This window comes from Rhagoletis pomonella, unplaced genomic scaffold (assembly GCF_013731165.1).
Source record: "Rhagoletis pomonella isolate Grant_MI unplaced genomic scaffold, Rhpom_1.0 Rhpom_scaffold_00013, whole genome shotgun sequence".
NCBI classification, from domain to species: domain Eukaryota; kingdom Metazoa; phylum Arthropoda; class Insecta; order Diptera; family Tephritidae; genus Rhagoletis; species Rhagoletis pomonella.
The window spans coordinates 8,140,320-8,154,577 of NW_023458567.1; the positions used below are offsets into that span (position 1 = coordinate 8,140,320).

At 30.7% G+C, this 14,258-nt stretch overlaps 1 protein-coding gene across 3 annotated transcripts in view; it reads right to left on the bottom strand.

Annotated features, from left to right (window-relative positions):
* Positions 1–14,258, bottom strand: part of LOC118748713 (serine/threonine-protein kinase minibrain) — an 88,958-nt gene that overhangs the window by 23,422 nt on the left and 51,278 nt on the right. For 2 of the 3 annotated variants that reach the window (XM_036483361.1, XM_036483358.1), the window contains 2 exons: positions 4,757–4,884; positions 3,421–3,555 (listed from right to left, as the gene is read on the bottom strand). In XM_036483361.1, coding sequence (XP_036339254.1) covers positions 3,421–3,555; positions 4,757–4,884 — 263 coding nt within the window. Of the gene's footprint in view, positions 1–3,420; positions 3,556–4,756; positions 4,885–10,114; positions 10,640–14,258 lie in introns of those variants that run through there. The other variant, XM_036483360.1, reaches the window with a different exon arrangement.

Below are 14,258 nucleotides of genomic sequence, written 5' to 3' on the forward strand. Positions count from 1 at the left end.
TTTTTTTTATTGCATTAAGTCTATGTTTTCGATGTTTTGGATTTAAAATATGAATGTGCCAAGAACAGTTTATTTTTAGCTTGTTTGTAGAAAATGGACATTTGCGTGCATAAAACTATGATAAACGTATTGTTTCTGTTTCCGATATTATCCGAAATGGACCAATAAATTAAGCATTTGACTTTAGCATGCAAGTATAACTTTCAAAACAGTGTACGTAAGTGAAACTTATTTATGCATTTTTAAATTCTTCTATTCATTACATTCTATGTTTTTTTCTTTAACATAAAACGTACTGTAAACGTTGTTTTTTTTTTTAGTTTTAAATCACGTATACGATTTTATTGTGCTATAAGCCTTTTTCATTTGTTCGATTTAATTTTTCTATCTATTTTAATGCACCGAAACCAATTCAAAATGCCAAGAAACATAGAATAACCAAAATTTTAATTAGAATAACACATTTCAGATTGGCTTTTAAACGATCAGTGTAAACTTTTGGTATTCAAAGTTAAGTTATATGCATTCGAATTGCATCGTTCAATGTTTTCTAAATAGTGGCAGGAATACATTAAGCTACGAACTTCCTTCATTTATTTTTTATTTGTTTTCGCATTAAAAATAATTACTACATATTATTTTTGCTTTTTGAAACCAATACAAATGAGTAAAATTCTCCAGTATAGCTTCAGAAAGAATTTACGCAAATGTTTTAATGGAAAACCAATTGGGTTCTTTCAAATTACACGTGCAATGTTTTCTATGTTTTTAAAATTAAAGCCGCCGCGAAACAAACCAACTTTTTTATGGTTTTCGTGTTTGGGCATCATGTTACGAACCTTCTTAATAGACTCTTCATTTGTTCTACCACTTAAACCCACTTTTCTATGTTTTTGATGCTTTTCGCAGAAATTTAAATTATCATAAATTTGATCTAATCACTGAAAAATAAAGTAGACGAAAATTACAACCTACACTGTTTTGTAATCACAAAAAATGCCGTCTTCCTGCTGTTGCTCAGCGTGCTGCTAACCACAAATCAAAGGCAAGCACGCAAGCTGGCAGGCACGCGTTAAATTATTTAAAATCAATTTGAAAATCAGAAATTTTCACTTTTCCGATGTCGTCAATTGTTATTTCCCATTATTGTTGGCTATTTTTACAAACACAAGCGCACCAACAGGGAGACAACGAGGAAAAAAACAAGCAACAAGAAAAATTGATAAATCAGTGAGTCAGGGCAGTGAGGGGGGCGGCAAGTTAAACAACAGACTCAAGTTGTGTTGGATCCAGAAAAAAATATCTACGTACATACAAACAAACACATGCGAATGTATAGTGATGACCGCAATAGTTTAGAATTTCACAGACTTGGCTCGTCCACCACCCCCCGCACCCTCTCGACTGACTACTTATTCGACTATGTAGCTACTAAAAGGCAATTCAATGACTTTTACTGCGTTTATTTTAAAATGTGCACGGCACATACATACATACGTACATCCATCAATACATACATGTGAGCATGTGTTTGTGCACGCGCTGACGCAGGTGGCAACAATGTTGCAGTTGAGAAAAATTGCCAGCATTATTGTTGTTGTTATTACTGCTGTTTAGGGCAGCTGATGAAAAGTCGTCGTTGCTGCTGTCGTTGGGTCAAGGGCGGCATACTACTAAGTAGTTGTATGTTGTAATTTTGGCTTCGTCATTGGTAAAGCAAACGACAATTTTGTAGCTTTTATTGTTGTTGTAACTGTCAACGACAGCCAAACAATTATGAGTATGAGCAAAGAATGAATGTTACAAGGCAAAGAATTACAACAGCGTCAGAAGCAGATCAATTTGGTGGCAAGGGAAAATAGATAGATACATACATACTACTGAAGTTGTTGCTGCTTTTGCTGGGGGAAAAAAGGGATATGTATGTATGTAGTTAGTGAGCACTTTGCAAAATGTGAAGTAATACATACATGTAAAGAATTATATAAAATCATGTAGTTTAGAAGATCAACTGATCTCTTTCTTATTAAATGGCAATTTTCCTTAAACATAGAAAACATAGAATATCCGAAATTTCTGAAAATAATCGTTTTATGAGGGATTAATAGAATGGCTTGAAAACATCGAAAATATAGAATGCTGAAAAATGCTTACAACTGCTCTTAAGACTGGCTCTTTTTCGGGAAATTCGAGGAAAACTTTACAAAAACTATGAAAATTTAACAAACCCAAGACATCAAAAACGTAGAAAGAGTCCCAAACTAGGCCAATTCGCGATTTAAAAATTAAAATTTTCTCCATATATTTTTTTAAAAGCAGTGAAAATTTGAGTATGTATGAAACCAGAAAGCATCATCTTACAAATCGCTTTAAAAAAGCTTTGCATAACCCACTACTTCGAGGGAAAGAAAAAAATGCTTCTAATACTAAGGAAATAAGCACTTTTTGAAAACATAGAAAACTTCATAAAAATTGTGAGTTTATTAACTTCTCTTCAACACTTAATGCAAAATAAGAAAAGCGTGTACATTACGTTCAAAAATGTACTTTAGAGTTCTGAAATAAAAACGTAGAAAACATAGAATTGTCGCAAGCAACTGGTAATCACCACCAATTTTTACAAATGTTATAAAGATGACAACTGCACGAACTTTAACTTTGTTTAACGCTAAAAACTAAAAACAACGAAAACAGAAACTTTTAAAAATTAAAAAAGGCACGAAAAACAACAACAATAAATCTCTATTTAGGGCAATTTACTTTTCTATTTTAAACGGTAGTTGAGTTAGTTAAACATAATAAAACAGAAAATTCCACAGAGATTGGAAATTAAAAGTAGTAGATAAGGTTTCGGTTTATTGAAGAAGGTTTTCCAACCATAAATAAATAACAATGAAGGCATAAAAACCCACAAAAAAGTGGAATTCTAAGTTAAAACAGTAAAGGCAATGCCTCGATTCAATGAAAAACTTTTTCTAAGCTTAAATGAAAAACATAGACTCGCTTGAAACAGCGTAAACGTTTTTTATATGTGTCCAAAATGAGATCAACACTTTATAAAATTCAATTGGAACGAAAAAGCAGAAACATCGAAAAACATAGAATCTTTTAAAAGCTTGGAAAAAAGGTGTTAAAACTGCATTACGCATTCATAACATTTTACCAATTTCGTTAAAAAAATTAATGGATTTGATGGTGTTTTCGTTTCCTCCAATGTTGCACTTTTTACCATACTACAGTGTGACATTTAAAAAAAAACTAACCCAAATTTTTTCCCCCCGGGGCAAACAAAAAGGCGAGTTTTTTTTTTTGGTTGGCTCCTTAATTACATTAAAAAAAACTTCGATTTGCTTTAATGCCTTTCCGAAGAAATTTCACTTTTCAAAAAATTATACAAAATTTTCTTCACTTCATACTTACCTCATTTATATGCTTGTAGGTCTTAATCAAATCCACACTTAATTTTCGCAACGGCGCTGTTGCTGGATCACGAAAATGTGTTGGAATTCGTGCCTGCATGGCACGCACCTCAGACGATGACGTCGGACTAGATCGCTGCAGAGTAAAGACGAAAAGAAAACGATGAAAGATTCATAACATTTATTATTGTAATAAAAATTTTTTATTGCATGAAAGCTTTAAAATTGCAAAAAACGAAACACGAACAACACTTGTGGCATGACAACAGTGAATGAATTTTTTGCTTGAAAGGCAATTAGTAAATTGGCGAAAAATTTTACTTTTATTAAAAAATGCAAAGACGCTAAAAAGTTTATGTAAAACTATAAATTTAATTTAAATTTCCTGAATTAAAATGATATTACTTGGAATTGAGAGGAAAGCAAGTGTAGAACGTCCTCAAACTTTTAATAAAAATTTAAAATAAGTATGTCTTCTAAAAAAATTAAATTAAAAAACGATTTATAAAGCGGTTAAAGACTTGCTTGTTTTTTATGAATTTGGGAGTAAGTCTTTTAAAATTTGTCGAATGGACGACTATGTATGCACATTAGGGTGGTCCAAAAAAAAAGTAAAGCCGCAATTTTTATGCTCTCACTCCCTAGGATTGTTCGATATCGAAAAAAACGTATACCGCTATTTTTTATTTTGAAATCAAAAAATATTTAGAGGTGGCTCAAAGCGCTCAAAGTTCTCCATATATTTTATATGGGGGGGAAAAAAAATCATAGAAATGGTATAGAATTCGGGAAAACCAATATTTTTCGATCGGACTCTGGTTCTCTTCAGGAGAATTTCAGTAATAATACCCAATCGTTTATCTAACCATTTTTTGATACTAACGATTTTTTATTGGTCCCCCATTGCATTTTTCGGGGGCTTTTGGCAGTACGTACGACAGTAAATTTTACACACAAAAAAAATTATACTAAGTTTTTCTCTCTGACGTCAAGATTTTTTGAAAAGTACTTTGAAATGTAAAAAATATGATTATATCATTTTCTTTTTTTTTTAATTCAGTGCAATTTAGAATAACAATAAAGGTATAATATAAGAGAAAAAATTCTGTAGAATTACAACGGAATACATTTTTTGGTGTATAAGGACGAATGGGTATGGAAAATGTCCTTCAAAAATTTTGTAATTGAATATCCCTGAAACTTTGCAATATTTATTTTTGGAAAAATTATTGTCTGAGTACTAATATACATACGACCACATCATCGAATTTCGTCCTACAAACTTTATTAACTTAAAAAGACAAAATTTATTATTATTTTTTTTTTTCATAACTTACGTGATGCATAACATCTCGATGTGTTGCAGGAAGCTCTTCTTCGACCACAAATCGTCCATAGAGCGGCGCATGACGTTGACGTCCCGACTCGACACCCACTGCCGCACTGGATACATAAACTGCGGATACTGGAAAATAGATTAAAAAAAATGGGAGGTTAGTTAGATATGTACATACATTTACAAACTATCAATTAGAAAGCGAATAAATATAGTCAAAAAGGGTAGTCTCCATTGAAATGCGAAGCACACCAGGTTACAAGAACCCGATAGAACAAGTTCAAAATTGTATCTCTCTCATGAAAGAATTTACTTGAATTTCACAAAGCTTTTAAAGCTCCCAGTTTAAACGTCTAGAGACGTTGAAACTCCCCAGCAGAGATTAAGCCTTCATTTGTAGGTATTCGGTGTTGAGGACGTAACATCGTTTCAAGTCCCAATGTTTTGCTCAACTTGTGGCACCAACTTTATTCCTAGGCATTTAGCGGTCTTTCGCTTATCATATGTTTTTAAATAATGAACTCTTCACACTGATTATGATATACATATATCCACATACAACTGTTTGTGGAGGCAAGAAAAAAATCGAATATTTGCTGAGGTGATGTTTACAAGCCGATTTACATATATTTGGCTCCTTTTGGGAGTTTAGAAATCAACAACGAGGGATCGAGACGGAACCGAATTTTGAATACAATTTGAAGGCGTGGCCATACTCTATTCGCAAAAATAAAAAGAACGCTCGACATGCATGCATGTTAAAATTCTTTCAAGAAAAATATTAACAAAAGATTTTCAAGGGCAATTTGAGTAAGGTAACGTCAGCTGATTAAACATAACGCCGAAGAGTTTTACATTTCAAAACTTGGAAAATTCACCTGAAACATTTCCAATATTACAACAAAGACTTTAATACAAATAGTGTTGCCCGATTCGCAGATTTTTGCAATTTTGTAATCGAAGTCAAAATCCACTTCTGTTTTTTGTAACGTCGCGCAAGTTTACTAATATCTTTAAATCGCTACTACCAACCGTTGTAATTTTTCACTGAATAAGGGGCCATTTAATTGCTATGCAAATCTAGAAAAACCTTTTTAAAATTTTGACTTTTTCAATATTTTTTTTTTAACATTTTGTCATACGAGCGTTACGTAACATAAATTAAAAATATTTTTGTTAAGTACAATGCAGATATGAAACAAAAGCGGTTAGAAATCTAAGAAAAGGTTGTTATCTATCCAAATTTACAAATAAAAAATAAGAGAACAAAATATATACAAAAAGCAATGAAAAACTAAAAACTTAAAACTAAAAAAGTAAGACAATTAAAAACTATAAAGTAAAAAACTAAAAGCGAAGGAAGATATTAAAAAAATAAATAAATTAAACAATGAGATCAAAAACAAAAAAAATGTAAGCCTAAAAAATTAATACAACACAAAAAATCATCAAAAAATATATATCTAATATATATTTATATTAAAAAAAAAATTATAAAAAAAATAACAAATAAAGTTATAAGATAATAAATAAAATAATAAATAAAGTTATAAGATAATAAATAAAATAATAAATAAGAAATTGATAAAATATGTATAAAAGAAATATGTACGAAATAAATTTCTATTTTTTAATATTTTTCCACTCAATGGTTGGTCGGAACTACACTAGAAAAACAGAGGCAAAAACATTTTATTATAATTATTAAGAGATTGTGAAAAAATTACGTCTAAAATTTTCAGAAAAAAACAGTAGGTTTTTTTTGGCATTGATAAAAAAATTAAATAGTGCGAATTTTTTTAAAACGCGAGATTTTATTTTTAATTTTTTCGTATTTTATACAGGATTTTTTGAGAACCGTTGTGAATTTTTCATCATTTCTCAGGTTTTATCAGAGGCCTTTCTGGAGAGTATGGTTTACATAGATGCTAAAAAGATGTTACTTTTACTATTGCGGATGCTAAGGCTCTCAAGAAAAATCTCAAAAAATATTTTTCATTCTTTCCGTAGCTTGAAAAATTGATTTACCGTTGCTGTAAATTGTCATCTAGAAATAAATATAGGACATTTTTTCTGCAAACTGATTTAAGAAATTTTGATAGAGGTAAATTTCTTTTTCTTTTCTTGGGTGTTTTTAAATGAATTTTTAAGCGTATTTTTGAGAGCTGGGTATATAGTATATAGATATATGTACTTTACTCGGTATGGTCTCTGATTAAAAGACAAAGCCGTAGAAAAGTTGTATATATCTCACCTAAAAATCTATGAATTCGATGAAAGTTCGTCAGAAAACTTGAAAGTGCAATGCACTTAAACAATGCAGTGATAAATAATTTGCTGTTGTGAAAGAGAAATATTTTGAAGCAGGGAAATTATGACGACAACGAGGTCAGCCAGGCAGGCAGCTAGTATAGGCACAGGTGCTACTGCCAGCAACGGCTGCGGCGAGACGACAGAGAGGTAATAGCGAGCATCACCTAAATACCGGGAGCTGCCAAAAAGCGAAATAGTCTCGTGAACGTGCAGACGGACATGAAGCATACAAATGGTAGGCGAAAAAAAAAACCTACTTATTAAGCATGTGCATATGTATGTATGTATGTATATAAATACATGTACATAGATATGTATGCATGATGCTCGTATGCTTATGACAAAAAATATGCGATTTACGGCCGGGGGCGACCTACTAAAATATTAGCATAGAGAAACAGCAAGAAAAAAGCCGAATAAATATTAGCGGTAAATGCCAAAAAAATATTAAATAATACACAATAAATTATAGTACAAAGCTTACAAACATACATAGCGTTATAGATGTAAATGTACATATGTATATCTATAGATATGTTTGTATGTTAGTAAATGACGAAAATAGCAGCACATAAAATGAGGCACACACACACAGACGAGCATATATTACCGCTGCGAGCACTAGGAAGCGAAATTATTTAACCTGTAAGAATATTACACAATTTTCACAGAGAATTCGAATATATTTTTGGCCGCATCGGAGCTGCAGAACACACACACACAAACGCACAACCAAAAAAGGTGCACAAAAAGACCGCAAACATTTATTGTATAAACAACGAAAAATTCTTTGCTTTCAGTTATGCTCTTATCTCATACAAATAATCACAGATACTTGCATTTGTGTGATTGGCTGTGTGTGTGTGCTTTGCAGCTGAGCATTTATGGTTGCTGGCCGGCCACCAACCACCCACTCAACATTCTCCTCCCTCCTTGATGACGGCAGCTGATTGTCACCGAAGAATTAGCCAACACACAACGGTGATTAGTTTGGGATGCCTGGTGGGCGGGGCTGTTTGGTAGCAGTGTTAGCTTCGGCTTTGTTTTGGTTTTTTTACATAGAATCAGCAGAAAAGCGCTAGCAAATTTGGCAAAATAATGCGTTGCAGCTGCGCTTACGACACTCGTCAGTAAAATTGTGTCAAGAAATGTATAAAATTTGCTTCTTTTATTTTCATCCCGCAGCTCTTTAGAATTTGTGCGGGAAACATTTCATTGAATTGACATGTAATTTCAAAAAGTTTAAATAAATTTAATTTACTTATGCGACGACGGCTATCGAATTCGGTGAGAATGCGCGATTACGAAATTTGGCAAATTGTCAAGTGATATGAAATGGTGTGCAACTACTATGAATTCAAAAAATTCAGAATTTATTAACTAAATTAAAAAAATAATAATATTTCGAAGAAACTGTAGCCTCAATTAAAAAACAAAAAAAAAAAACAATTTAATAAATGCACTAAATAAAAACAATTATAGTATTTAAAAATTTAATTTAAAAAAAAACAAATAAAAGTTAAAAGTTTAAAAGTTAATAATATTAAATAACATATTAATATCTAACTAAAAAGAATTAACACCATTTATTAAAAAAATAACTTACAAGTGAAAAAAAAGATAATTAAAAAAAACAATAATTTGAAAATTAAACCATTCCAAAATTAAATATAATACCAAATAACAAAGAAAGAAAAAAATATTACAAAACTCTATAAAATTATATACATACATACGCATACAAACAAAATTTTGAAGAATCAAAATCAAAACTTATCTACACATAATTGGTAATCAAAGAAAACATTCAGATTTTGAAATTTTAATTAATATGAATAAGTTTATGCAATATCTTTTAAATATTTCTTTTTTTAATAATAAATTTAAACTTTCTATAAACAAAAAATCTGCAAAAAAAATAAATTATAAAAATGTACTTAACATAAAAATTAATTTCAAAAATTAATTTATTTCCTTGAAGTTAAGTATTCAAAAAATTAGTTATACATATATTGACTAAATTTAAAAAAAGAATAACTTGGAAGAAACAGCCAACACAAAATTTAATAAATAGAATAAATAAAAACAATAGTATTTCAAAACTGAATTATAAAAAAAAATAAACAATAAATAAAAGTTAAATTTTTTAAAGTTAGTAATATTAAATAACATTTATATTTAAAACATAGTATGAATATGTTTATGCAATATCTTTTAAATATTTCTTTTTTTTAAGAATAAATTTTAACTTCCTACAAACAAAAAATCTGCAAAAAAATTAATTCATAAAAATGTACCTAACATTAAAGTTAATTTCCAAAATAATTGTTTTAAAGGAAACAATAAATAAATTTCCCATAAAAATGAATTTGCTATAAAGAATGATAACTTTATTTTATTTCATATAAAAATTAATTTCCAATAAAACTGATTTCGTATAAAAATTGTTTTCCTATAAAAATTAATTTACTAAAAAATTATTTCCTTTAAAAACTGATTCCGTATAAATATTGATTTACTATAAGAATTGATTTCCTATAAAAATTGAGTTCCTATTAAAAATTGATTTCTCATAAAAATAAATTCTATATAAAAATTGATTTCACATAGAAATTACTTTTTTATAACAAAATTTATTTCAAATAAAAATTAGTTTCCTATAATAATTATTTTCCTATAAAAATTAGTTACCTATAAAAATTACGTTATTTAAATTTAATAGCAATAAAAACTCGGACCTATGCATATTGGTTAACGACTAGCACGAACAGTTCCATGTCGTTACTTCGTTTTATGTACGTAATACCGACATATTTCTGTTAATATGTCGATAACGCCAACGGTGATGTCAAATTATCGTTTTTAATTTGTTTTCAAACGACAATGCCAGCGCAAATAGCCCCGATTATTTTTCTATGCAAAAAAAAATTAATACAAAAATTATTTTCTTATATAAATAGTTTTCCTTAAAAATTATTTTAATAAAAAAAAAATATTTTTTCCAACACTTAAAAATGAAAAAAAACGTATTTTTTATTCAACCTACAATTTCTTAAAAGTTCTCCATTCGCCACAAAGCCATTGCTGATGTTCAAATTATTGTTATCATCGTAACTATCGAAAAAGCCGTTATTTTCAATGGAATCGCTAGTTGTAGTGTCGGCGGTAGTGCTGCTATCCAACATATCCCAATCATTATTGAGTTTTGTGGCGGGAGTCAGCGATGGCCAAAAACCCAAAGCGGCGGCTGACATGATTTTTTTCTTTAATTATAATTTTTATTTATGTTTTTTAACACCAAACAAAAAATACCAAGTGCTAGGCACTCAATGTCGCAATGTTTTGTTTACAGTTGAATTTAAATATGTAGGTCTAAGCACAATCTCGCTTATTTAAACAATTTCGAAATAATCCGAAAAAAATTTCCAGCACAATTCACCTAGTTATTTTTGAGTTAAGTTTTTTCGCATTGAATTTGTTATTTTTTAAGTCAGCAATTTAAATTTAGGTGAGTGGACTGTGAAGGCGTGGTTTGCATAATTTTTTTTTTCACTTTTCAACAGAGTTTAAGTAAAAAACTCTTTTATTTACTTGCTTCTGACTGTTTTCGAGAAATTTTTGTTTTACTTTCTTATTCACAAAAAATGTATATCAAGTATAAGCAGATTTTTTATATCATTGCTTCATTTTTTAACTATATTTAAAACATATTTTTGTTTTACTAATTTTTCACATCTGCACCAAAAATACTAAAAGCCAATTCAGCGCCTAGCGAAAGCTGTTTTTCTTCCGACAATCTACCAAAATATTTATTATCTCGCAATTTTGTCTTCCGCGCCGTACAAATTTCCACTGAGCACTGCAATTTTTCACCGGAGTCGACAAATTTCAACGCTCGTTCGACCGTCTGTTTTCGTTTTCAAAAATAGCGAAACAATTGGTGTATGTGTTTCTTTGTTTTTGTATTTTTTTTTTTACATTTTGAAAATACAGCGCACAGAAAGCGGCAACAAAAACATTTATGTTAAGTGAAGCGAAGTGAATAATTGAAAGAATCAACAAAGAATTCGAGAAGTTAAATTTGTGATGCGATTGAAGGAATAAAAGGAGATAAATAAAATAAATTCAGCGCAAAAATAAAATTAAAAGCAAAAAATTAAGTACCTAAGAAGAAGACATGAAATATAAGGAAGGAAAATAAGGAAACACAATAAACAATATGAACAAAAAAATTTAAATTATTTAAAAAAGGAAAACAAAAAAAATTTAAAACTATAAGAATTAAAAAAATTTTAAATAAAATAAAAAACTTAAAGATATTAAAATAAAATTAAAAAATTAAAAATTTCAAGTAAAGATAAAAAAATATATATATTCAATAACTTTTAAATGAAAATAAGATGTATAAAAATAAAAAATTTAATTAAGATACAAAATGTAATGAAAGTAAAAAATTAAAAATGTATTAAGTTTTTCTTAGCAAAAGACTCAAAGTTATAATGCGTTTTTTCACTACGAATGGAACCTTCTTAAAGATCATTCACATATACATTAAAGCATAGATATACGGCAGCGTTGATCCGGATCAACCCGTTAAGTGGGAATTATCTCGTGAATTAATGCGGATCAGTAAAATTTTCGATGGCAACACTGGCCAAAACGGCCAGACTTTGGCTATTGTACAAGTAATTAAACAAAACGGTAGGCGAGTAGTAAGAGCTGTGTACTACAATTTCGTAGTACAAAAAAAAATATAATAATTAAATGAAAATTCCACTGCCTATGAGACCCGAACCCACGACCTCGTGGCTCGTTAATCCACATTGCCGACGTTTTAACTTACAATGTTAACGCTCTTAAGCTTACTAATATTAGGAAACATGCGGAGGTTACTGAAAGGCACTCGTAATGCTTCAAAGAAAGTTCTGAATTGAAAACATGGACATACAATTTTATACAAACAACTAACCGACAAATTTCCCAACGACGAATCATTGTAGATGTCCAAATTTAACGAGACTCCAAGCTGGATTATCTTGCTCAAGAACAAACCTACAAGTACCAACCGCAGCTCATTCACGCCTCATCGGAAGGATCTAAAGGGAGTCGCATAGCCTCTCCCTTCGAGTATTTTGAGTATATAGAGGCTTTTTCCAGTTTAAGGGAACAACCCTAATGTGCCAAACAGGGGAGGGCAGAAGAGAAAATGTTCACAAAATTATTGGGAAACAATATACGGCAACTAATAAATCACAATCAACACCAATGCGCTACAAAAAAAATTTCTATCGTGAGCATAAATTTGCGATATCACTTTGCTTTAGAATATGTACATACATATGTAGCTACGTATGTATGTACAGTATCGCACTAAATTATTGGCACAGAGATTTTTTCACGATATATCTATGCAAAATTGTTTACTTTAATTTTTTACACAAATTTTTCACAAAAAATTTAGTTGATACTACAACAACAAAAAAATTATAAAAATTAGTGCACAAAAAATTTGCATACAAGTTTTCAACTTTTTCATCAGATTTTCTAAAAAAAATTTAGGCATGTGATTTTATATCCCATTCAATTTTGGTATAACAAAGTGCAAGTTTGAAGTTGGTAAAAAATCGTGTTGAATTTTGGAAATTTTTTACGCAGTTTCTTCCATACAAAGTAGTATGTTCGACAAAATTTTTTTGCTTGGAAAAAAACCGCGTGAAAAAAATTGCCAAAAATCAACGCAATTTTTTACCAACTTCAAACTTGCACTTTGTTGCTCTAAAATTGAATGGGCTATAAAACTGCTTACTTAGAATTTTTGTATTTTGTATTTGAAAATCTGATTAAAAAGTAGCAAACGTGTATGCAAATTTATAAAGTTTCCTGCGTTTTACACAAACGTGAGATATTTTGTTTCTAGGCTTCATATCGTAGTATGAACCATATTTTTTGTAAAAAATTAGCTGAAAAAAATTAAGGAAAAACATTTTACATATATTGTGAAAAATTCCCTGTGCCAATAATTTAGTGCGGCACTGCATATATATATATTTTTTTAATTCTTTCGACATTTTTTTTCATCCCCTGTACATACAGATGCGTGCAACTAATTAACAACGGCATGCCCCTGTAAGATCTATGATCTCTTCTGTATAATACTCAACACCTAAATTGGAAAATTTTACTAAAATCCCCTTTTTGGAAAGTATACTTAGATTAAGCTGTCAAAAAAATTTCAATAAAGTGCCGTCGTTCTGGAAAAAATGCAATTTTTATGCAAAGTCGACTAAAAAAGTCGTGCAACTAATTAACAACGCTGTTTGTTTTTGCCAAAAAAACAACGTTTATTTTCTTTTTAAGTCAATATTTGGTTGCAAATCCATTACTATCAATCACGGCTTGACATCTGCGAGGCATTGACTCCACTAAACTTTTGCAAATGTCCTGTGGAATAGCATCCCACTCTTGTTTGACCTTTTCGTACAAATCTTGGAAGTTGCCAACTTTATGAGAACGAACCCTTTTCTTCAAATGTGTCCAAAGGTTTTCAATAGGGTTCAGGTCCGGACTACACGAAGGCCAATCTAGGACGGTGACCATTTTGTCCTGAAACCATTGCTTTGTAGCCCGCGCAGTATGTTTAGGATCATTATCCTGTTGATAAATTCACGTAATGGGCATGTTGGCATCAGCATATGGTAACATCACGTTGTCCATGATTGTTCTGTACTTGAACTGGTCCATGCGTCCATCTATTTTGTAAATAGGACCAACACCACGCCACGACATGACACCCCAAATCATTATGTTGCCGCCACCATGTTTTAATGTTGATTTAGTATATCTAGGGTACAGCTCCTTGCATTTTGGTCTGCGGACATAGCTTTTCCCGTCTGAAGAAACTCTATTTATTTTCGTCTCGTCCGAAAATAGTACCCTTTTCCACTCGTTTGCGGTCCAGTGACGGTATTTTCTGGCAAACTCTAATCGATTTCGTCGATTGCGTTCGGAAAGTAACGGCTTTTTCCTGGAAACTCTTCCAAAGAGTACTGCTTCGCGTAATCGTCTTTTTATGGTATCCACAGCTGGCGCTCTATCATTTTCTCCGAAAACTGCAACTCGCCGTCTTGTGGGGATCCTTTTTCTACTCGCGCACAATCAACTCGTCCTCCCGCTCAGTCGTTTTTCGTGGC